The sequence below is a fragment of the Protobothrops mucrosquamatus genome, unplaced genomic scaffold (genome assembly GCF_001527695.2).
Source record: "Protobothrops mucrosquamatus isolate PMUCROS unplaced genomic scaffold, P.Mucros_1.0 scaffold1199, whole genome shotgun sequence".
Lineage (NCBI taxonomy): Eukaryota > Metazoa > Chordata > Lepidosauria > Squamata > Viperidae > Protobothrops > Protobothrops mucrosquamatus.
In genome coordinates this window covers 8,580-34,753 of record NW_015387410.1, presented here as the reverse complement: position 1 = coordinate 34,753, position 26,174 = coordinate 8,580, and the positions used below count along the sequence as shown (strand labels likewise).

The 26,174-nt window shown below is 40.6% G+C and overlaps 1 protein-coding gene across 1 annotated transcript in view; it reads left to right on the top strand.

The window, feature by feature from the left end:
* IDUA (iduronidase alpha-L-) overlaps positions 1-26,174 on the top strand; it is a 51,603-nt gene that overhangs the window by 19,358 nt on the left and 6,071 nt on the right. The window contains exons 3-10 of the mRNA XM_015820879.1: positions 2,598-2,680; positions 6,003-6,110; positions 7,138-7,233; positions 9,229-9,431; positions 12,374-12,553; positions 19,195-19,411; positions 20,330-20,539; positions 22,055-22,176. Of these exons, the coding sequence (XP_015676365.1) occupies positions 2,598-2,680; positions 6,003-6,110; positions 7,138-7,233; positions 9,229-9,431; positions 12,374-12,553; positions 19,195-19,411; positions 20,330-20,539; positions 22,055-22,176 (1,219 nt within the window). The remainder of the gene's footprint in view (positions 1-2,597; positions 2,681-6,002; positions 6,111-7,137; positions 7,234-9,228; positions 9,432-12,373; positions 12,554-19,194; positions 19,412-20,329; positions 20,540-22,054; positions 22,177-26,174) is intronic.

Here is a 26,174-nt window from a genome sequence, read left to right as displayed (position 1 = left end):
AGCAGAGCTAGCGAATGCTTATTTATATCTCATATTTAAAGCAGAATTTACTAGGTTTGTTGAGTGCCATATTCGAACTGACTCACAGTGGTTTACAGTCCAGTAAGAAACAGATATGCAACAAAACTGTAATTAAAGCATTTGTAAAAACAGCAAAAATAATAATCAAAAGATAACTCTGGTGCCACATTTCAGAGCCTGAGGTTGAATTCAGAAATGTATCAACAAAATGACAGTGTGGATGTATTCATTTCAAGCCTGTTTGCTGATTAAAAATCTTTTGAAACAGTTCTACTTTACTTCAGCTCTGCTGTTGTTTTTTTCCTCCCTAGAATGCCAGAATGAATAATACTGAGTTACAGTAAAAACATTGAAGGTTAATTTTGAAACATACCTCCATCAGGCAAGGAGCTGTAAGGTTCTTGATTGTCATGTCTCTTCTTCTCTTCCCTCCCTCTCGCTCTCTCCCCGTTGCCGAGGGAAGCGTGGAGAATTAGCTAACTGAGCTAGGCTGGCTGAGAAGCTGGAAATGGCAGGCCGCATCCTTTTGATCGGGCTGAAAGCTCTTTTTGTCCACTCTCAGTCTTGTGTCTTTATGTGTGCCTTGCTTATTCATAGGCATTTTGCAGTGGCCATTTGCAGAATTATTGGCTTTCGGTGCTGAGAAATCCGTTGGAGGGATTTTGTTGGGGGAAGGAGAAAGAACAGCAAAGATACACGGAGCTGCCTTCCACTGCTTGAAATCAAAGGTGGATGTCAGACTCGCTATTCCTAAGCACTGCTAAACAGTTGGAAGTCATTTCCTTAGGGACTAGCTTTTGAAGTTTCTCCTTCTGATTCTATCTAAGGCACCTTCTGATTTCCCAAAAGACTAAGCAGGAATGATAGAAAGCATAGAGCAAAATCTGAGGAGTGAGTTTGAAGAACCGAAGTCCAGCCTACCAGAATCTGGGATTTATGTTTTTCAGTACATGAGAGTTTTCTAATTAGACTGGAAACATTAAAGTCTTGCTGTTGCTTACTGTAATAATGTTTGAGGGGCTCGGACATTCAGCCAGCAGCCAGCTTTAGGTTGGGTGGAATGTTTATCTTTCTTTATGGAGCTGTCCTTGGTCCTGGAGAGTTTGGCCCAACCAATTAACAAGATAAGTCTCCTCCTCAAGGCCTGACTACTTTTCCTCCTCCTCCTCCTCCTCCTCCTCCTCCTCCTCCTCCTCCTCCTCCTCTTCTTCTTCTTCTTCTTCTTCTTCTTCTTCTTCTTCGTCTTCTTCCTCTTCCTCTTCCTCTTCTTCTTCTTCCTCTTCCTCTTCCTCTTCCTCTTCCTCCTCCTCCTCCTCCTCCACTTCCTCCTCCCCATCCTCGTCCACTGTCATATAACTTGGAGGTTTCTTTAGTATACAAAGGAATTGTCATCTGTCCAGAACAGTGTGAGTTCTATTATAAGCTAGCTGTATGTGTTCACTGTTCATGTGTGAACAGTTCCATATGTATATTTCAAATATACTGTATGATAATTTAATCTGATCCAAACTTAGATTCAACTAGTCATGATTAACACACACTACTGATTTCAATGGTTTAGTTCAGTCATGACAGAGTGAGGGTCCAGTTCATCACTGCTCACATATCTAGAGCATAATATATCTTTAGCCACATCCATATGCAGATTTTAAATATTTGATTGGTTACTTTGGGGGATAAAGACGGTAATGATAATTTTTTCACAGTATATTACCTGCGTTACTATGTAATATACATACGAAGGTATCTTTAACATTTCTGCAGTAAAGTACATTTACTCTGTGGTCTGCATGTCACTTGAGCGATGAATTCAACTGATGCAAATTCCAATATTTGTTTATATGTGAAATGTTTAATGCTGTTTAACATACGTAGCACATGGCTGGTATTCATTTAACCAATCTAAACTTTCTAAAGATGTGTTTTACAATAGAATATGAACTAAACATATTTGCTTCATGGAATAACCAAAAGTGATTCCCACATACAGTCATCGGAGTTTGAATACTTTCATGAAATCTTGGCCTCTATATAATTCCAACAACTTTTGTTTTTCTTAAATAAGAAAAAATACCTTATCATAAAAGGCAATCTCAGCAATGAGATATTTTTATAGAAACAATATCAGAGTTAAATTTCCCAAATAATATATGTACATGTATGTACATAGGTATGTTACAGGCATGTAACTTCTCATTTTGTTTGCAGTCAGCATGTAGAAATCTTTCTAGCTCAGCCTTCTGCATGCTAGCTTCAAATTCTAGAGTTATAATTGAATGTCTTTGGATGCAGCAAATTAGAAAAGGCTAATGTATGGGGTATTTTTTTTATTCTCCAGTTCATCTTATTCTGCTGAAGTCAATTCAGCTGGCTGATGTATCTATATGGAAAGTTCTTCTGGTATATAGAATTGCATAGACACTATCCTATTGTTAACTGAAATTTATTATTGTAAAATAATAATAAATCAAACTAATTGTCTTTTATCTTATTGAAGAAAAGTTTATGAAATTATACTTGGGGAAAAATAGCTTTCAGTTCAAGCAGCTATCAAAGGCCTGCAATTTCTTTTTCAGGGTGATAAATGGGACACTTCACTACGATTTCACAAACCTGGATAACTTCATGCATCTTCTTTGGGAGAATAAGCTACGTCCTGGTAAATATAAAACCAGTCAATTCATAGCTCTGTTTTACAATGTTTAGGTGAAGGTATTTGGAGTTATGTGCAGTCATTTGCTTATCTTGACGACTACAAGACTTTTAACAAGCAAATGTTGCAATTCAAGAAGTTAAACTTCCACCATATCTGATGGATATTTTTACATTGCCTTAAGGACAAAGGTCAATTGGAAGTCACACAGCCTTTGCAAATAATGTTAGCATTAAAGTGCTTATACTCCACAGAGCTGAACAATTATTGTTTTATATCTGATCCCGGAAAAATCCATCACTTGCACTGGATAGACACATACTCTAATGGGCACCTTATCAAATGCCAGTGGATGTGTGTGCATTTCATATTTAGCCAATGTTGTCAGAAACAGAGAGTCTGCAACTATATGTTGTTATTAGGAAAAAAAATGCAATTCTTTTTTATTATACCACTCTGTTTTTGGGGAGATCAATAGGGAATCCATCCAGTCTTTCAATGGATGTAGAATTGTATGATCAGATTACTGAATGAATAAAAGCTATAGTCTCATTTTAGCTGAATATAATACAGGTAGTCCTCGACTTACAACAGTTCATTTAGTGACCTTTTGAAGTTACAACGGCACTGAAAAAAAGTGACCTATGACCATTTTTCACACTTAACAACCATTGCAGCATACCCATGGTCACATGATCAGAATTCAGAAATGTAGCAATTGACTCATATTTATGACAGTTGCAGTGTCCTGGGGTCATGTGATCATCTTCTGAGACCTTCTGACAAGCAAAGTCAATGGGGGAGCCAGATTCACTTAACAACCGTGTTACTAACTTAACAACTGCAGTGATTCACTTAACAACTATAGCAAGAAAGGTCATAAAATGGGACAAAACTCACTTAAGATATGTCTCAGTTAGCAACAGAAATTTTGAGCTCAAGCACTGGAGTCAAGGACTTATCTGTATATATTCTGGCGTCATCTCTTGTGTCTTTTAACACTAGAGGATCCTGCTCTGTGCTTCTAGAGTGGTGCTAAATATTACTCCTGTTCATGTGAAAATGTTTTACTTCGTATCAGTCCATTAGCCTATCTATAGATTAGTCTATTTCTTGGCTTACAGCTTCTTTGATACCTGAGACAGTCGCCCTGGTAAGGGTGATTTTTTTTTTTACATACACATGCACACACATATGTGTTTGTGAATAAAATGGTAAGCTTATAGTATAATAAAGCAATTTCGATTTTAAAACAATTTGTGGCTCATTGTTATTTCTAAAGCATCAACATCAGCATCAGCTTTCTTGGCTGATGATGCTATCTTATTAGGCCACCTAATCAGAGAGACTCAAGGTGGTTTATAATGAAATACTCAATAAGGCAATAAATAGAGGAAGAAAATGATACTTTGGAGAAATACTTAAAAATCAGTTTCAGCCTTTCCTCATCATTTGTCGCTTAGCTTATGGCTAAGCTTCATTTGAAAAGGGAGGAAAGGAAGGAAGGAAGGAAGGAAGGAAGGAAGGAAGGAAGGAAGGAAGGAAGGAGGAAGGATAGATCAGGAACATTGAGTATTTATTGTGGAGGGAGAGACTATTTAGTAGTCTGATTTTGTTATCACTTTGTGAATGGGCAACACACACACAGACCCTTGTAAGAATGCCCTTCTGTTCTCATAATTCCACACGTCCATAAGCCAAAAAAGGTGCAGAGCTCTTATTTAAAGAGTAATCTTGTCAATTCCAACTGTCAGCTATTCTTGTAAATTTGTCTTAGCACCTCTACCAAAGCCCCTTTGCTTGAAGTGAAGAGGGTAAAGAGATGGCTTCTTTAGCTAGCTACTAAAAAAAAAAAATATCTCAGTGATTTAGCCTGTTCACACAGCAGGCTAAACCAAAATGAAACAAACTGATTGTTGGTTAACAAGTTATTTGAACTTGCCAGCAAAGAACGTGTTTTGTTGCAAAGCTGTGACTTTTTGTGCTATTCATAAAAAAGGAACAATATGAAAAAGTAGTGAGGAAATGGTTGCAATTAGTGCCTTCCCTAAAGCAATTTTGAGGTCCATTTTTCAGTGGGAAAATAAAACCAGTAACTTCAGTGTGAAGTTTATTTGAAACGAAGTAGGAATTGATACAATCATAAGAGCATCCACTGCAATCTGAGTAGTATAGGTGTAGGCAGTCCTCAGTTTAATGACCAAATTATACGTAGAATTTCCATTGCTAAGCAAGGTGTTTGTTAAGTGAATCGTACCTCTTGTTATGACCTTTTTGCCATGGTTGTTAAGCAAATCACTGTGAATCCAGCTTCTCTCATTGACTTAGTTTGTTGGAAGCCAGCTGGTAAATGGCAATCATTTGAATTCAGGATGCTACAACTATTGTACATGCTTGCCAGTTACCAAGCACCCAAATTTTGATCACATAACTGTGGGGATGCTGCAATGGTTGTAAATGTGAGGTCCAGTCATAAGTCACTTTTTTCAATGCCATTGTAACTTTGAACAGTCACTAAACAAATGGTTATAAGCTGAGGACTACCTTTATAGACCAGACCCAGGCTGTCCAATGATGGAGAATTATATCTGAGCCAAATGAATGCTTGAGCAGACATGCCCACTTAACCGCCCAAGTAGAACTTTGCAAAAAGTTTTCTCAAATTGTTATGTACCTCAGTTTCTCAGTGGCATTTTAAGAATGCACATCAGGAGGAAATTAGAGTGTACTGATTAAAATAGTCTGGCAAGTTCTTGATGAATTCTCAGTTGAGCCATGAACACTAAATACACTTTAACCTATTTTTTTATTCCAAGTCTGTAATAAGGGGATAACAGAATGTACATAATAGAATGTATTCATCCCATAGAACTTTTATAAGGATCTGGAGAATGTGTGGAAAGCTATGAAAAAAGTGCTGTATAAAATAAATATTATATTAGAGTGGGCGAATACTTAAAAGTATTTCTCAATGACCTGCCTTGTTCACCTGAACATCAATAATTAAACTGATAGTGTTTAAATTATTGGTAAGAGGGCACATGGTTATAATTATGGTTTGAAATCTGAAGTGCCTCCTTCAGATGTATCCACTAGAGGATTTGCATTTTTAAGATTTGAATAGGCTTATTTGCCTGTTGTTATCCTAAATTATTAGCTGTAGAGATCCTTCCCTGCTTTACGCACTGTAAATGAAATTGGTCCCCTGATTCCTTGGATATTAGGCATAATTCACAAATGAAGACTAAAGCAGGCTTACATAGAAAAATTCAAAACTGCTATCGATTCTTATTGAATTATTTTGCCTTTGTTTTTATATTAAATGAAGGTTTTGAATTGATGGGAAGTCCTTCAGGATACTTCACTGACTTTGATGATAAAAAGCAAGTGGTAGAGTGGAAGAGCCTGATTGTACAGTTGGCCCAAAGATATATAGGTGAGTTAACCAGACTCAGTGTTGGTGCAAACATTGATAAAAAGCCACGCTAGTGAAAATCTACATTTTTTTTGTTCAACCGCTTTTGGTTTGAATATGCTGTGACTTTCAATTTATGCAACCGGGTATGGCTCTGGTTGGCTAAATGGCTGAACATTCGTAGGGAATTCCAGAGACAACAGACAACTTTTGATATGGGATTTAGAGGCTAAATTAACGCTGAGATAAAACAAATTCTGGGTATATCGGCTTTTGAGCTGAGGATCACACTAGGCCTTGGAGCGATATACTGGGAATCATGCTATAGATATTTGAACTCTATATTACTTCAACTCCGTTAATATGGTTATTTCCTTTTCTTTTACATTACACATTACAATTCAGCAACAGATCTGTGAAGGGCCACGGAAATTATGTGCATGTCTTTGGGAAAATGGCACCCACTTCAGAGGTTCCTGGTTGGGTTCTCCTATGTAGACAAATGTGGGATCCTATTATGGAATAAATGGGTGGCACGTTGGCTCAGCTGTTAAGACGCTGGGCTTGTCAACTGGAAAGCAAGCAGCCCAGGTTTGAGATCCAAGCTCCATGTGACAGGATGAGCTCCCATCCTTGCCCCAGCTCTTGCCAACCTAGCAGTTTGACAGCATGCAAATGCAAGTAGATAAATAGGTACCATTTCGGTGGGAAGGTAACATCGTTCTGTGATGATCGTTCTGTCATGCTGGTCACATGACTGTGGAAATGTCTTCAGAAAGTATTGGCTCAATGGCCTTGAAACGGAGATGAGCACCACTCCCTAAAGTCAGCAACAAATAGCGGAGTAAAATTCACAGGGACTCTCCCCCCCCCTTTGTGGAATAAATTGTGGGTAAATCTGTTGTATCCCAGATTGATCATCCATGTATATCTCTTAAAGGCAAAATCTGCTAGCATGGGATTATTTGGCCCAAGAGTCATTCACTTGAGACTTTGCTCAGAGCCTAATGAATGAGTTTACTACATTAACTCTAAGTTTGGTTTCCAGAGAGATATGGATTGAAACATGTTTCAAAGTGGAATTTTGAGACCTGGAATGAACCAGATCACCATGACTTTGACAATGTATCAATGACTGTAGATGGTAAGCTGTTTTAAATCCCTTTTTAAAAAATTGTTAATAATATGGAAAGAATTCCAAGGAGACGTTAGATGCAAGCGAGGAAAATGTTGCTCGTTTTAGATCTTGTAAAGCTCAGACTCAATATCAAATAGATATTGATTTTGCCATCCAAACTCTTCCAAAACTAAGTTATTGTGCCTAGTTTAGCAAACAGGAATGTTATTTAGTCTTTTATAACAGCAGAAACTTTGGGCTCAATTGTGGTCATACATCAAGAACTACCTGTAACATCAAGAAGAACCATTGTGCAAGCATCCTCATGGACTTGCCAAAGGAAGGGACATAGCAGTATGAGTGGCTGTTGGGAGTTCCCTCTTATTATTTTATTCTCTCCCCTATCAGAATTTGGGTGCTCCCATGGCTATTTCGGGATCATAAGTCAAGGGAAGTAACGTAGCCATGAGGGAAGATCATTGGAGTGACAGTGAGAGCTGTAAAGTTTCTTTCATTGCAAAAGGGTATCTGAGGTTCTTATGCATTTACGTATAATGATCTCATTGTCACAAGGGGCTTGATTGTATCTGGTAATTTCGGTGAGGAATCTGTTTGTCTTCTGCAAAACACTTTGCATTGCAATTGTTTCTAAATTACATAGGTACAAATTTGATGCATTCCGGTGTTTATGGGCTCATAACTCACAGGAGTTCTGTCGCTGCTGCTGAATAATTGTCCTGCACTCAGGCCCATTCTTCCAAATATTTGAGAGGTGTGTGTGTGTATAATTTCGGCAGACATATACTGTAACTTGTGGGGTGAAGCGGACTTCTTGTGCTTAAGCCTGAACCACAATACAGCTAGTCCTTGACTTACAATATTTCATTTAGTAATCATTTGAAGTTACAACAGCACTGAAAAAAGTGACTTATGAACGTTTTTCACTCTTATGACCGTTGCAGCATCCCCAGGGTCACGTGATTTACATTCGGATGCTTGAGAACTGATTCACATTTATGACAGTTACAGTGTCCCAGGATCTTATGATCATCTTTTGCAATCTTCTGACAGGCAAAGTCAGTGGGGAAGCCAGGTTTACTTAACAACCGTGCTACTAACTTAACAACTGCAGTGATTCACTTAACAACTTGTGGCGAGAAAAGTCGTAAAATGGGGCAAAGAAGAAATGTCTCACTCAGCAGCATAAATTCTGAGCTCAATTGTGGTTGTAAGTCAAGGACTACCTGTAAAGCTGTCCTTCCCTCAGCTGCTGCTCCTTTATAGCTTTACAAAAAGGAAATTATCCCTGAATTTATATATATCGAGGACCATGCCTATATAAGAACCAGCAGTGTGCTTTAAAACGTGATAAGATTGTGTATCTTATTGGCATTCACAAGAGAATCCATAGTCGCAAGTTCCATAGTCACATACAAGACACACAAGTTCAGGCAAGGGTTACATTTCTGAATCAGCTGTTGTTAATACAGAAATGCTCTGAAATATGCCCTGCTTTCTTAGATTTCAGCCTAGCGCATTCTGAAGAGCGAGATACTTTCCTGTTCCATTGATAAGATAGCGCAGTGATGGTGAACCTTTTAGAGACTGAGTGCCCAAATACTGCCCCCCCGCCCATCCCCGATCTGCCCATCTGTGGGGCCACCCACCACCTCCACGGCCCGCCGCAGATCACCCAGGCGGCCCAGCAGTGCCATGGCAGCCATGCCCTCCACCCTGCAGCATCAACTGCGCGTGACGGGTGTGAGGGCGAAGTCCCCGCTGCTCGGCTGCCATGTCCTTGGCTGCACTGCTCCATGCGGGCTGCGCTCGGGGGCGACTCTCCTCTGGGGGCTGCTGGTGAGGGGGCTGCGGGGGGAGGTGGGTCGGGGCGATGGCACACGTGCCCACAGAGAGGGCTCTGAATGCCGCCTTTGGCATGCGTGCCATAGGTTCGCCACCACTTGAGTTAGCATATTGATTTCAAATGCTGAGTCTTTCACAACTCTTCCACCTTACATCCAGGATTTCTCAACTACTACGACGCTTGTTCTGAAGGATTAAGGGAAGCCAGTGGTCAGCTAAAATTGGGAGGCCCCGGAGATTCCTTTCATCCATTTCCCAAGTCTCCAATTTGCTGGAATCTCCTCAGCCATTGCTACAACGGCACAAATTTTTTCACTGGAGAGACAGGAGTCCGGCTAGATTACATCGCCATGCATAAAAAGGTCAGCTTGTTGTTGTTGTTGTTTTTAATGGCTGAGAACTTTAGAAGTTCCCGATCCAAGCTAAATGTTCTCATTTATTTATTTTTCTCCGATAAAAAAATACAGACAAGGTGGAAAATATTGGATTGAATAAAAAGTGGCCATTACCTCTTGCAGAGAATTATATGGCATGTTCAAAGTGCCATTATGTATATTACCTTGTTGGCTTATTTATCTCTGAAGCTTTAGTTTCTTCTACTAAACCTGGAAGCTACAGGTAGTCCAGAATGCAGCAGTGGTGGCCACGTTGGGCATGCCTCATTAAGCCTGTATGCCGCCCCCCCCCCCATTGCTTCAAGAGCTGCTCAGGTTAACAATGAACTTCCCGGTGCAATTTAAGGTGCTTGGTTATTCCCTTTATTTGAGGGATCACCTGTCTCCAATTGTTTCTGCCAATATGGTGTGATGGGGCAGAATGGATTTTCTCCCGGTCTCATTGATTAAGCAGTGTCACCAAGTGGGACTTGGGGGAAATGATAACCTTCCAGAGAACTGGATGGCTTCCATCCTTCAGGAAGCTATTAAAGTCCTGGCTTTTCTCCCAAATTTTGGGCAAAGTTGAGGCTGTGTCCCTGTTGGGTGAGTTTTTCTTGGTTATATGTTGCTTTTGAGGCTATTTCTTTGGAGGAGGGAGGAATATGTTTTTGTATTTTATATTTTGAATTTTAAGCTGCCCAGAGTTATTGAGAGTTGGATGAACTATACCAGGGGTCTGCAACCTTGACAACTTTAAGACTTGTGGACTTCAGCTCCCAGAATTCCTGGCTGAGGAATTCTGGGAGCTGAAGTCCACAAGTCTTAAAGTTGTCAAGGTTGCAGACCCCTGAACTATACAACGTGAGGGTGAAGGTTCGTTCTCCGAGCTTGTGGGTTGATTTCTGAACGTTTCGTTACCAGCCTAGGTAACATCTTCAGCAGAGTTTAGGGGATGTCAGGGTCAGTGTTTTGTTTATAAGGGCTTCAGGTGTGGGTGTGTCAAGTCAGGGTCTGTGGTGGGTCTTGTGATGGGTCAGGTGTGAGTCATCAGTGAGTCAATCTAATCTACAAAATCAACTGTAACCATTGCAACCAATTCTACCTGGGACAAACATCACGTCAATTAAAAAACCAGAATCCACAAATGCCGGCTAGCAGTCAAACGCCACAGTCCCAAATCCTTAATCTCTACCCACACTGGCAGCAAACAGCACCAGTTCAATTGGAGCGACACAAAAATCATCGGCCGTGCTGCCACCCGCCACACTCGTGAAATCTGGCACTCCACAAGCAATTCCATCAACAGACACAATGACCTACAACTAGCCTACGATCCCCTCAGAATCCAAATCAACCGCACAGCCAATCAGAGACAGCACCGACCCTCAACCAACCCATGCAAGCACCCCCTCCCACCAGCAGTTCAGCTCCCAATGACCCTGATCTGATGTAACCTCCCCATCAAACACCCATCACAAGCCTCTCACTCATGACCCACACCTAACTCATCACAAGACCCTCACTTGACACACCCACACCTGAAGCCCTTATAAACAGAAGAACACAAACACTGACATCCCCTAAACTCTGCTGAAGATGTTGAAATTCTAGAAAGAGTACAGAGAAGAGCAACAAAGATGATCAGGGGACTGGAGGCTAAAACATAAGGAATGGTTGCTGGAATTGGGTATGTCTAGTTTAATGAAGAGAAGGATGAGGGGGGACATGATAGCAGTATTCCAATATCTCAGGGGCTGCCACAAAGAAGAGGGAGTCAAGCTATTTTCCAAGGCGCCTGAAGGCAGGACAAGAAGCAACGGATGGAAACTAATAAAGGAAAGAAGCAACCTAGAACTAAGGAGAAACTTCCTGACAGTTAGAATAATTAACCAGTGGAACAATCTGCCTCCAGAAGTGGTGAATGCTCCAACACTGGAAGTTTTTAAGAAGAGACTGGACAGCCATTTGTCTGAAATGGTATAGGGTTTCCTGCCTGAGCAGGGGGTTGGACTAGATGACTTCCAAGGTCCAACTTTTTTTTTATTATTATTATTATTATTATTATTATTATTATTATTATTATTATTATTATTATTATTATTATTATTATTATTATTATTATTATTATTATTATTATTATTATTATTATTATTATTATTATTACCTAGCCTGGTAACGAAACATTCAGAAACCAACCCACAAGCTCAGAGAACAAACCTTCACCCTCATCCTACACCCGAGCTACAAATATTTGTCACTATTGCATACGCTGTATAAATAAATAAAATAAAACTTCAAGTAGAAATACTCCCAGTAGAGCTTATTGATCAGGATGGACAGCTTAGTACGAACAAGGGCTTAGCGAGCCACAGAATCACAGGTAGAGTAAGAATAAAATAGAAGCCATTTATTTATTTAATATCCCAGCTTTATACATTTTTTACAAATAAGGCAGCAAATATGCCTAATGCGCTTTTCTCCTCCTATTTTCTCCACAACAACAATAAGTCTGTGAGGTAGGTTGAGCTGAGAAAGAGTGACTGGCCTAAAGTCACCTAGCTAGCTTTCATGGCTAAGGTAAGACATGAACTCACAGTTTCTGGTTTTCTAGTCTGGTGCCTTAACCATTAGACCGAACTAGCTGTCAGAGACCAAACTGGCTCTTGGAGCCTAATATTAATTAATATTATAAGCTTAATATTATTTATATCTGTAGAAACGTAGTTGGATTTGTTACTCTCCTATCATTATTTAATAGTATTCCTCTTTAAATGGCATATTTAAAAAAATCTTAATTTAGTGATCGATGTTGGACCCCATACAAAAAGAGATTCCCTGGCCTTGTTTTGACAAAATAGTATAAGAGTAGGAGAGCAGGTGTACGCTTACTAGATAATAACAGTCATCACAATGCTTTTAATCACCAGGGAGCTGGGAGTGCTCTTCATATCTTGGAACAGGAAACTGAGGCCATGGGACAGATCCAGAAGATGTTCCCCAATTTTACCTCGGTCCCCATATACAATGATGAGGCTGATCCTCTAGTAGGATGGTCGATCCCACAGCAGTGGAGAGCTGATGTGACCTATGCAGCTATGGTGGTAAAGGTAAGGTTGATGCTGGCAAAAGTGGAAGTTTTTGTTTGGGATTTTTATTGGATAATGGGGAATCACAAAGTAAACAGAAGCTCGTCTAGACTGTCTTGCTCAATGCGCTCTGCGTGCTGTGACAAACATTCAGGCTGTCAGGGCTAGGCATTTAGATTTCAATCTAGACCAGAAAGGGACCTTCTCTAGTTTGAAGTCCTTGGAGCATTTGGAAGTTGTTAAATACCCTTATAATCTCAAATCATAAACCAAGTCCTTCTTAGACTTGACCAGCATTGCTTCCCAGTCGACTAATACTGCTTGCCAACATAACGTATTTGTTATGTTGCAGGAGCCCACATAATGCATTCCTGTTACTCCTGGGTTTCAAGACCACACTGTGACTAAGCACTTCAGCTCAGAAGAACTGGAAGTAAATACAGGTGGTCCTCGACTTACGGCCACAATTGAGCCCAACATTTCTGTTGTTGAGTGAGACATTTGTTAAGTGAGTTTTGCCCCCGTTTTGCGATCTTGCTTGCCACAGTTAAATGAATCACTGCAGTTGTTAAGTTAGTAGCACGGTTGTTAAGTAAATCGGGCTTCCCCGTTGACTTTGCTTGTCAGAAGGCCGCAAAAGGTGATCGCGTGACCCCGGGGACAGACCAACCGTCATAAATCTGAGTCAGCTGTCAAGCGTCTGAATTTTGATCACATGACCATGGGGATGCCGCAACAGTCGTAAGTGTGAAAAACAGTCACGAGTCACTTCTTTCAGTGCCGTTGTAACTTCGAACGGTCACTAAATGAACTGTTGCAAGTTGAGGACTCCCTGTAATTGTTTTTCCCCTGTTTTCAATTTAAAGAATTCCTGTTTAGGCCCGAATGGAAGGCCTTTCCCTGCAAATGTCCATGAATGTTATGATCCGCTATGTTCCCTTTGCATCCATGAATTATTCAGAAATACCAAGAAATACACAGACATTACCAAAATTGATTTCCTCTGCTTCTGCCTAAAGAACTGGGCTGAAGCTGGGCAGCTGCTAAACTGGAACTGGCCTGATGAACCTTTTAGCTTTGTCTGTTGTTTTATAGACTTTGCAATATTTCACAGTCAGGACTTGTGCGTCACCTAATGGAGGAAAACTGCATCTGCACCTTGCAGTTTTTGTAATCATAAACACGCTGTAAAAGTAGTGTCTGCCTACTCTTTTACAATTTAAAATACACTTTGGGGTAAAGCGGGTGTTACGTCCAGCCTATCATCTTGGCTTAGCCATAGTGCTACATTCCCTTTTGCCATTTAATCCTACAATTTTCAATCCGTGAATACTGCTTGATTTTAGGTTACTAAAGACGAATCCATCCATCATAGCTTATAGCTTGGTCAACAATTATCACTGTAGATTTAGAGGCAAGACGAGAGGAAACCTGGATGACCTCCTGGATGGAATTAGGGAATTTATTTCATTTGCTTTGGTCATTTGCATATACTTTCCATACAAGACTCAAAGCAATTTGCAATTTCAGTCATATCATAAAAAACATAAGAACAATCGAACAGTATCCCAAAATATATAAAATCATAAATGTACACTATCTTAAATAAGGTTTTTCAACAATTAACTAGGCATTCATGTGCAAATATGGGATGGGAATCAACCCATCAGCATGTGGACCATTGTTTTCTGTTTAATATAGTCGATGACCTCAAAGCAGACAGCTGATGTCTCAGATGAATCTGTGAAGATAAATCAAGTGACTTATATACTATGTAGCTCACTATTACATGAATATCAAGCAGCATATTGAGAAAAACTCTTAGTAAAAAAAGGAAAGATAGAAGAGGGTCTTCCCCTTCACACACATCGGTTATATACCTCAAATCTTTTTTATTTTGTGTACAGTAGTTCTCGACTTCTGACTATAATTGAGCCCAAAATTTGTGTTGCTAAGTTGTTATGTATGTTTTGCCTCATTTTACAACCTTTCTTGTCCCAGTTGTTAAATGAATCACTGCAGTTGTTAATTTAGTAATGCAGTTGTTAAGTGAATCTGGCTTCCCCCATTGGCTTTGCTTGTCAGAAGGTTGCAAAAGGTGATCACATGACACACCCACACCCAGCACACTGCAACTGTTATAAATACATGCCAGTTGCCAAGCGTCCCAAGTTTGATCATGTGCCTATGGGGAAACTGCAGTGGTCATTAAGTGTAAAAAACGGTCATAAGTCATATTTTTGGTGCCATTGTAATTTTGAATGATCACTAAACCAATGGTTGTAAGTCAAGGACTACCTGTGTTTGGGTAAGAAGTAGAAGCTGGGGGACAGTGTCCAGCAAGAACTAGGACTAAAAAACAAAGGTCATCCTTTTAAAGGGGGGGAGAGAGAAATCCTATTCCCCCCCCCCCCCCGTTTTTTACAGTGGTAGATCTTTTGAACTACTGAGAATTAAGCATAAAATAAAATGCTTATTTGATGAAGTGTCTCTGCCCCTATTTGTGAGTTTTATTATCTGAAGGCTAACTTTTGCAGTTGGAGAATGAGTGTCTGGTTGACAAGTTTCTCCTACATTAGCTATTGAAAGATCACCTTAAAAAGTCTCTATTAACTTCTTGCTGGTCCAGAAGACCATCGGCTGTTCCCTTAAGGCAGTGGTTCTCAACCTTTTTAATGCCGCGACCCCAACCGGCCGTAAGTCGGGGACTAAACCGGTCGTAAGTCGAGGACTACCCAGCCGGTCATAAGTCGAGGACTTTCCCTGCCCGGGAGCGCCACGCATGTGTGGTTCCGCCCCCTGCACCGGCCGAGGCGTAGCTGGCAAGCGGCAGAGACGGAGCAGGCCGACCACCAGCTGGCCCAGCCCAAGGGAGGTAAGGCACCCGCTGGAAAAGGGGAAAAAAATGGCGGACAAAAAAATGGCGGACAGCCTTGCTTGGCGACCCCCGTGAAATGGTCGATCGACCCCAAATGGGGTCGCGACCCATAGGTTGAGAACCGCTGCCTTAAGGCAAGGGTAGGCAACCTTGGCTCTTTTATAACTCGTGGACTTCAATTCCCAGAATTCCTGAGCCAGCATGCTCAGCTTGGAAACCTCTCCCTTTTCCCTCAGCATAGCTGGTTCAGGAATTCTGGGAGTTGAAGTCCACGAGTCATAAAAGAGCCAAGGTTGCCTACCCTTGCCTTAAGCAATACCATAGAGCAGTATTTCTCAACCTTGGCTACTTTAAGACGTGTGGACATCAACTCCCAGAATCCTTAAGATGTGTGGACTTCAACTCCCAGAATTCCTCAGCAAGCAGATGCTGGAAGTTGAAGTCCATAGGTCTTAAAAGTAGCCAAGGTTGAGAAACAATGCCCTAGAGCAGTGGTTCTCAACCTGTGGGTCGGGACCCCATTTGGGGTCGATCAACCATTTCACGGGGGTCGCCAAGCAAGGCTGTCCACCATTTTTTTTGTCCACCATTTTTCCCCTTTTCCAGCGGGTGCCTTACTTCCCTTGGGCTGGGCCAGCTGGTAGTCGGCCTGCTCCGTCTCTGCCGCTTGCCAGCTACGCCTTGGCCGGCGCAGGGGGCGGAACCACGCATGCGCAGTGCTGCCGGGCAGGGAAAGTCCTTGACTTACGACCGGTTGGGTAGTCCTCGACTTACAACCGGTTTAATCCTCAACTTACGACCAGTTGGGGTCGCGGCATTAAAAAGGTTGAGAACCACTGCCCTAGAGATATTTTCAATATGTTTCCCTGTGGAGAGAAGAGATTTGGGTTTTCAAAAAAGAAAATTCCTGTAGGTTTATTGTCTGTATCATTGTTACATAATGAAAAGCAATATCTGCCTTCCTTAAATAATTAAATGAATGTTTAGGGTATCGGAATTATTCTGCACCCTGCTTATATTCCCTGCTGCTCTGTGTACCGTTAGGACAGAAGTAGATTTTAGTGCAGATCAGCTAGTTCTTGGAGCCAGTTGGCATCCATGTCATTAACAGGAGATGTGCCTGGCATTGCTGCTGATTTTGACCGCCAACAGTCACTCCATACTTTTTAGTCATGGTTTCGCAGTGGGCAGGAGAGCTAAGCAGTAAGATTTTCAAACAAACCTGTCATTACTGACATAAGAGGTTTACACAGTACAAGTACTGCTGAGATGTACTTCCCCTAAAGTGAAATAGATACATGCCATTATTCAGATTTTATTGCTAGTCTGAATGTATTAGATGGAGAAAGGTTATGAAAATATTTTTGACTTGGAAACCAGGTTGTAACCAATCCTTTTTCAATATATATTTAGCAATAACAGGGTTTCTTTCAACATTAAGTCACCAATTCTATAAAATCCTCTACTTTCTCACTAATAATAATAATAATAATAATAATAATAATAATAATAATAATAATAATAATGATGATGATGATGATGATGATGATGATGATGATGATGATGATGTTGGAAGGGACCTTGGAGGTCATCTAGTCCAACCCCCTGCTCAGGCAGGAAACCCTATGCCATTTTAGACAAATATTTGTATTTGTATTTGATCAATTTATCCTCACGCTTTAAAACAGAGGTGTCAAACTGCCGGCCCACGGGCCGGTTGCATCATGCGGAGGCCCCGCCCGCCCCAGCTCCGGCAATGCAAGAAAAGTTGCGATATGACGCAAACTGTCACGTGACGCGGCGAGTTTGACACCTGTTCTTCAAAAGATCAAGGAATGACAGAAAGAAGGAGAAAGAGTCAAATATAATTTGCATCTTTTTCAAAATTCACTTTTCAGCATGGATTTCAAGCAATTGACGTCAGCTTCTGAATGGTGTTAGCTGACAGACAGTCCAGAATTTGTATTCACTGAGCTTTAGTGGAATGCCATGCAGTATGAATTAGAAACAAAGATAGTTTTTTCCCCTGTGCCATCACTCTGCTGAACACTTAATTCCCACAGCACTGTCTTGTTTCTCATCTTCTCTTGTCTTTTTGTCTTTCCTACTATCTTTTCCTATTGTTGTTTGTAACTTATGATTAATGATTGTAACTATGTTTTATGATCTATGACCTATCACTTGCTATTTATATGTATACTGTGAGGTTATGCATCGGAGACAAATTCCTTGTGTGTCCAATCACGCTTGGTCAATAAAGAATATTCTGTTCTATTCCGTTCTGTTCTTGTTCTGTTCTGTCCTGTTCTATATTCCTATTCTATTCTATTCTATTCTATTCTATTCTATTCTATTCTATTCTATTGCTATGAGTTGCCTACTCTTTGGTTTTTCACCAAAGAATGTTTGTTTATTTCATACACACACACACACCTTTCATAAATTAATAGAGCTAGTGTGAATTGTCTTTCTCTGGCCTCATTCAGTTTAACATGAACACCTTTTGTGATTTTAAATGCAGTTTTATACAACTCCTTTCTGCACAACTCAGTGTTCTTAAGAGCTAATCTGCTTTTTTGTGCGTATTTTGGTGTGGAACATTAATCCTTCTACATCTGATTAGTTATGCTGTCGCAATCCTCCTCTTAAATTCCTAATTTTAGCTGGCTAGGGAATTAGGTCAATTTAAGCTATTGGAAAGGCTTAACTTAGTAGACCCTGATGCTAACATGTTACAGTACTTTTCTTGTTTTCAAGTTGTCACAGTGATTCTATAGGCAGAGATAAATTACAGCGCAGTCATCTGTTTGGAATTAGAACTGAGGCAGGAAAAAAATGAAAGCTGTACAGTAATCCCAATATGAAATATTTGTATTCAGCTATGTATATGTATATGATTTTTAAGGAAGACTGCAAAAGTATCAAAGAGGATTTTTGACTCAGCACACAGCTGAAAACTTCAACTTTTCTTTTAACTGTCTGAAACAACTTCTGTTTTTTTTTCCCTTGTTGCAGCATTATACTTGAAAACATATGCCGAATACCTGTCGAATTCCTAGTAGCCAAAAGAAACAAATCATTTACTTATTTAATCAATTTATAAACTGTATCTTATTCTAATAAATAACTTTGGAGTTTCAGTGCATTGCACAGTGCCGTATTTCTCCATATTGCAACCCAAAGGAGGCTGAATTCTGCTAAGTATACACTAAATAGTATTCATACAAAATAAAGCATGCAGATTTTGAGGAAATATTGCAAATCTTTACTATATATGCATTTCATAATCTGAGCTGCTTTGTTGCAAATTTTTATTGAATACAGAATACTCATAGCCATGATTTATATACTATATAATTTCATATGGGAGATGCAAATCACCCTTTCCCAACCTAGTGCCTTCAAACGTTCCTAACCTGGTTGTGGATGATGAAAATTGTTATCCAAATACATTTGAAGGGCAGCAGGTTAGATAGGATTGGTGACCTCGTCCTGCAGTGGATTTGCTGTCAAAAATCTTGAAAAGCCTCCTGTGAAAATTACATCTATTACTTGTTACAATATACTGTATTGATTAGTCAATTGACCATATCAAATGTGAGCATCAGCCACAGTAAAATACAGTAAAATGAGATCAAATAGCTATGGTGAGATACAATAGAATAAAATATAGTAGGTAAGATAAAATAAAGATAAAAGAGTATAAGGTAAAATAGAAGAAGAATACCTGTTTTACTGAACTAACATAATAACTCACATATTTTCAAATGGTGTTCCTTTACAGGTAATTGCTCAGCATCAAAATCTTCTCATCGCTAAAGCCAACAATACCATCAACTACACTTTGTTAAGCAATGACAATGCATTTCTGAGTTACCATCCTTATTACTTCACCCAGAGGACACTTACGGCACGCTTTCAGATGAATAACACAAAGCCCCCCCACATCCAGATGGTGAGGAAGCCGGTGCTGACAGTAATGGGCTTGCTGGCTTTGCTAGGTACAACACCCCTTCCCCCCTCATTCATTTTCACAATTGCTAAATACACTGTCAAATCAAGAGTCCAGGCAGCTCAAGGTTAGTAGTTCAATGGTCAAAGCAAATTGGCGGCAGATAAGGGTCAATGGAATTCAAGGTGGGTTGGACTTAAATCTCTTGTGGGCATGAAGGGATTCGAGACTGATGATGCGTTTGACCCCCTCCCTCAGGCTCAGCTTGGTCATTTCCTACACACCCTTAAGTATTCCAGGAAATGAAATATTGAGTATTTAATAAAGAAGGAAGAAATATATTATGTTGACCAGCTGATGTTAATTCAGTTGAACTGGGAAATAAGCCAGTCAGTTATCAGTCAATAAGTTAAAACTTCATATGTGTCACCACATACTGGGAGGAGGGACAATGTAAGTAATAGGAATTTGCCTTCCAACAGCAAGTAATTAATGGTTAAAGCACCAGGCTAGAAACCAGGAGACTGCGAGTTCTAGTCCTGCCTTTGGCACAAAAGCCAGCTGAGTGAACTTATGCCAGTCATTCTTTCTCAATCCAACTCACGCCACAGGGTTGTTGTGGGGAAAATAGGAGGAGGAAGGAGTAGTGCATATGTTTGCCACCTTGAGTTATTTATAAAAATAATAAAGGGGATTTAAAAAAAAATAAAAAATATGGCCCAATCTTAGAAAGAGAGATTTAACAAACAGAAGAAACAATAACAGTCACTTAGGTATCTTCAACTAAAGGTTTATCTGTTATTTCAAACTTCAGCTGTTCTTATGCCCACATCAAATCTTTTGATGAAATGTTCTGTCACAGAATTACACTTCATGAGGCTGACTTCTGGAACTAGGACAATATGCTTTAAATGCTCCTCTGTAAGTTTCCCTTTTTTGGGTTCACGGTTTTCTCCCTCTTGTGCAGGAGAAGAGCAAGTTTCTGCCAACATTTCTAGTCACAAATCAGAAGACTGTAATGCCTTGGGAATATTAGCCAGCTTGCACAAACCTTCAGGACTACAATTGTCGGACAGCTGGCAAGCATCAATACTGATCTATTCAAGCAATGATAACAAGACATCCTCAAACATCAGTACTGTGATTCTAAACATAGCCAACTATCCTAAAGACAGAGGTAAAATTTTGCTATGACTTTTTGAAGGGCTATTAACCTGATACCCTCCAGAAATGAGATTTACATTCAAGTTGGGGGAAGTAGGCTCCATGCATTGCTAGACAAATTCAAGAGAGGTCTTTTCTCACAGGGCAATGGACAGTTCCTAATAACTACAGCATGACACACACACTGCCTCATTCTAAAGTGATCACCAAATTAGGATTTAGTTTGAATAGTGGCACAGGAGGGTCATTCTTTACGGAATAGGGGAAGAGGTTTGGGGATTTGAACTCAGAAGGCGCTTGGTCAGCAGATGATCCCCGATGGCTTAACTTGAATAGACAATTCACAGAATCTAATCAGGATATGTTAAGAATGCAGAATTGTGTTTTGTGAAACAAATTGTATGTTCACTGTTTGGGGGTTTTGGTTTTGGTTCTGGTGCTGAGACAGACTGAGACAACTTCATGGTGCGGTTTAATCCCTTAAATTTCTAACTGTGAGAAAAATCCACTTGGTGAAAAGCTTGTCACCCTTTGGATCCTTCTCGTGAGCAAAGAGTTGCTTTCATTCCCATAGAAAGAGTTGTTCCCAAGCAGTGTTCAGAAAGAGTCAGAAAACAGTGAAACTACTTCCCAGGTTTCACTTCAACAAAAAGCCCGAGTTTGAGTTTCTTGATTGTTGTCCCTCACTCATCAAGTGACATTTGAAGTAAGCCCACATCTTTTTAACTGGGCACTTGCAGGAGAGTGAGAAATGGTGAGCAGCTATTGGAGTCATAGATTGTCAGGGATTGAAGTATCTACTTTGAGCTTTGGCTGTTACATTGTCTTCCATCAGAACAGTCTTCTGAGGATTGTATCTTAGTCAAGCTCAGCTGGATTCCCCCCCCCCTATTCCCTTTCATATTTCAGGATGCAAAACCTTTTCAATTGCTGACGGGATGCAACAGCGTCAGCTTGGGTTTTTCAGGTTCCCGATGACCTATTTCTCTGTTTCTTTCTAAAGCTACTTTGTCTAAGACAGTGGTTCTCAATCTTTTTAATGCCGCGACCCCCAACCGGTCGTAAGTCGAGGACTAAACCGGTCGTAAGTTGAGGACTAAACCGGTCGTAAGTCGAGGACTAAACTGGTCGTAAGTCGAGGACTTTCCCTGCCCGGGAGCGCCACGCATGCGTGGTTCCGCCCCCTGCGCCGGTTGAGGCGTAGCTGGCAAGCGGCAGAGACGGAGCAGGCCGACCACCAGCTGGCCCAGCTCAAGGGAGGTAAGGCACCCGCCGGAAAAGGGGAAAAAAATGGCGGACAAAAAAATGGCGGACAGCCTTGCTTGGTGACCCCCGTGAAATGGTCGATCCCCAAATGGGGTCGCGACCCATAGGTTGAGAACCGCTGGTCTAAGAGTTGAGGCCCAAAACTTATCGCTTGAATAACAGACTGTGAACCAGAACACAGTATTTCTAAGCTACCATGTCTGATTTGATGTTCAGCTTAAGCCAAACTTTAAACTATTACATTTTCTTTCTCTTCCCAAAGAACTGGTATACGTAACATACTACATGGATAACAACCTAACCAATCCATATTTGCAATGGAAGAAAATGAGAATGCCAGACTTTCCTTCTCGGAAGCAACTGGAGCAAATAAGAGATGCTCAGGTAGAGTATCATGCATTTGAGAAATGGCTCTTTGTGAAATCAAACCCAGTACATGCTTGTTTGAGAGCAAATATTTCTGAATTCAGTGAGTTTTTTTCCGAAGTACGTTTTGTCACCCTCTATCTCTGTCACATGAAAATTTACTTCAAAATAATCACCATGGCGTTGTGTACATGTTTATGGTGCAAACCTGAAACTAAAGAGTAAACTTTTTTTTATTGATCTACAGACTGTGCTAGAAAACATTTGTTAATTTTCCCTGACTTCATCAAGATGTGTTGGATTTCAACTTCCACAATTTTTAGCCACGGTTGGTGAAAGCTTAGGAAGGAAGGAAGACAGGGAAGGAAGACAGGGAAGGAAGGAAGGAAGGAAGGAAGGAAGGAAGGAAGGAAGGAAGGAAGGAAGACAGGGAAGGAAGACAGGGAAGGAAGGAAGGAATAAAGAAAGGGAAGGAAGGAAGGAAAGCATTAAAATATCCAGGTAAGAATAAACATTAATAAAGTTTTTTATAGCTTTGAGTGATATATTGCTGCCTAAGTGAACAGATGATCAATCTTACAACAAGAAGATCCTTCCCATCTCCCATCTAAAAGCTGAGGGGGAAGAGGCATTTTTACTTCTTTCCATTGATTAAAAGTTTAACCTTTGCAATAAGGCAAACATATGCAAGGCTTGCATATTTTCTATATACTCTTTTGAGTTGCCTTATACTGGTCCCTTATTTCAAATAGCTTGTCCTCCCTCTTTGCTGAATGTCAGTACTATTCTGCTGAATTAGACCCAGTCCAGCATTCTCTTCCTTGAAGATCTCATAAGCAGAGTGGCTGGATTGTGTATTCAGAGGCAGATGGCTCTAGTCAAAAGAAGTTCCCATTGACTCCTAGTTGTTCAAAACAAACTACCTACTGTAGCCTTTGTTAGGTTCATTTCATGTTTTTCTGGGGTAGAACATAAATAAAACGGTCTGTTCTCTCCGTAGCATTCATAACAATGTAAGCTTCAGTCACAGGTTTTTCAATGAGTCCTAAGCATTAAAGCAGGAGTCTTCAAACTTGGCCCTTTTATGACCTGTGGACTTCAACTCCCAGAATTCCTGAGCCAGCACGGTTGGCTCAGGAATTCTGGGAGTTGAAGTCCACAGGTCATAAAAGGGCCAAGTTTGAAGAACCCTGCATTAAAGAATAAGCCCCACTGGATACAGACATATTTACTTCTCAGTGCATTTAGAGTTGCTCTCATTTGTTTATTTAAAACGCGCAATACTTCAAATTCTACAATTTCTTGAGTAGAAAAACAAAACATCTAAACCTCCAGATCTCTTCATGTTAGCAGCCCTTTTGAACAGTCTGCCTTTTCATAGCAATAAAGAGCTCCCTTGAGAGAAATTCTGAAAGAAAACTCATATTTGGCTATCAAACCTCTAGCCTCGTTTCCAGTCTTTTGGCTCCACTGTCCGCTCTGATCGGCTCTCCTTAAATCCCTGCCTTTAACGGGAATTTGTACGGTATGGAAGTCAGGGAGGAATGGCTATATAATCCAAGAACTGCTCTCATTTGAAAAATTCTTCCTGGTATAACTTCAAAACCTAAGTTTACTTTAATATTTGTGTGAACTTGTACCCTTGTATTAGAACATAGAATAATAGAGTTGGAAGGGACCTTGGAGGTCTTCTAGTCCAACTCCCTGCTCGAGCAGGGGGCCCTGTACCATTTCAGATAAACAATTGTCCAGTCTCTTTTTCAAAGCCTCCAGTGATGGATAGTGGTGGGATTCAAATATGTGAACAACTGGTTCTCTGTGTGGATGCCACTTCCGGAAGTCCATTCTGGGCCTGGGCAACAAAAAAATTAGCTACCGGTTCTGCCGAAGTGGTGCGAACCAGTTGAATCCCACCACTGGTGATGGAGCACCCACAATTTCTGAAGGCAACTTGTTTCATTGGTTGATTGCTCTTACCGTTAGGAAATTTCTCCTCAGTTCTAGGTTGCTTCTCTCTTTGGTTAGGTTTCCATCTGTTGTTTCTCGACTTGCCTTTTGGTGCTTTGGAAAATAGTTTGACCCCTGCGCCTGGCTGCGTCTGATAGTTTCTTTATTCTCCAGATGTAACCGATATGTAGTTATTCCTTCTCCTCAAATCAATTGAAGGAACTCTTAATTCTGAAGGGAGGCAGTGCCGCAGTCCTTCAAATAAAAGAATTGCCATAATTTTTTTCCAAGTTACATTTTCCAGGATGCTTTGTGGGGAGAGTCAAAACGGCATAAAGCTAATATATGGTCTGTAACACCACTAGCGCCATAGAATAATCTCTAAATGAGGGCACCTCCCCCCCCCAATCTACTCACCTATCCTCTGAATCTCTTCTGTCTTGTCCTGTAGAAATAAATCAGGGAGTTGTCCCAATAGGATTCATTCCTTTTTATGTTAACCAGATGTTTGCTTCTTGCGGGCCAGCTTTTTCCATGGATCTGACACAATGGAAGGGGTTATGTCAATGTTTACGGTAATAGATATCTTTACAAACAAAGCCAGAAGGAATGCTTCCCTTCGGATTTCATTTTTGATCTTTTCCCCGTGCTCTCCTCTTAGGACATGCTTGAACACCAGGGAATCTAAGCACCACCCGTGTCCCCTTGAAGCCGCTCAGTGGTTCAATGCAAACGGAACTCTTTTTAAAAACAAAGGAACGCATTGCAGATGATCTTAGCAAAACACAGACAGAATTTCTGAGGAGAATTGGAAATCAGAAATGTTGGCCTCAGCTTCCTTCATGTATTGGGAGCAATATTCCTTCTTGGGAGTTGTCTGCCAACTAGGGGACAAATCTGAAACAAACAGGGAAAGGAGTCTAAGCAAGAAATAGATGGGGTGTCCCATCTATATTTCTCCATATTTCTCTTTGTCTTATGCCGCCCCACATTTTCTCCACTAACTATACACCTAAGTGGCAGGAAGCAGGACCAGTTGGCTTTGCCTCCTCTCCACTTTTCTTTTCTTTTTTTTTTAATAAAATTTTTATTGATTTTTATAATTAAACAACAAGAATTATGATGCATTTACGTACATAAACAAAAAAGAAAAAATAATCCAAATCAATACATTTTCAGAGACGCTCGGCAGTCCCCGCCATGCCTCCACCCTCATCCACTTTCTTTTCCTTCCTCCCTCTAACCCCCGACCTCTCCACCTTCCTCCCTACCACCTACCTACATCCCCTCTCCTTTCTTACGACCTCCTCGAGTGCAATTTGGGATACCAGCCGTGCATCTCCTCTTATCAATACAATAAGTATTTATCTATAAAATGTAAATACATCCCCTAATAAATTCCCCTACTCCCCCTGAGCTTCCCGGAACCTGATACAGGACTAACACTCATCCCATTCCATATCTAAATTACAATTTAACTAAACAAAGATAATACAATCAGTATATACATACTTTAACTCTAATAATTCCACTTTTCTTTTGAATGTGCCTTTTCCTTTGCAGTGCCTGCCCGTTGGAATGACCTTCCCCACATCCATGTGTGGTTATATATATGGTTGGCCCCATCCCTATCCCAGCCAGATTGATTGGAGTACTTGCATGAAAGGATGTAATATAAATTTGGGTTCCTGGTGTATTGACATGTTGCTGGTGGATCGTACATCACCCAGAGCCACAATTATTCAAGTTGGGAAGCCATATACATTTCTTAAATAAATAAATAAAATTTGGGGGCCATTATTTGCTTGTTAGAATTACAGCTCACCTTTCCTGCAGGCGGTGTGTACAAGACTCTCCCTCCCATTTTTCCTCATCGTCACAATCCTGAGAGGCAGATTGGGCTGAAAGAGAGTGAAGGGCCCAAAGTCAGCGAATGAGCTTCCATGGGTGAAGAGTGATTTGAAGCTGGGTTGTCCTTGTCTAATATCTGAATTTACAGGGGTGTAAATGTAACACCTTTTTGCTGTTCTTTAAGTCAGTTGCACCTCATCCTGGGATTGCATTTCCTG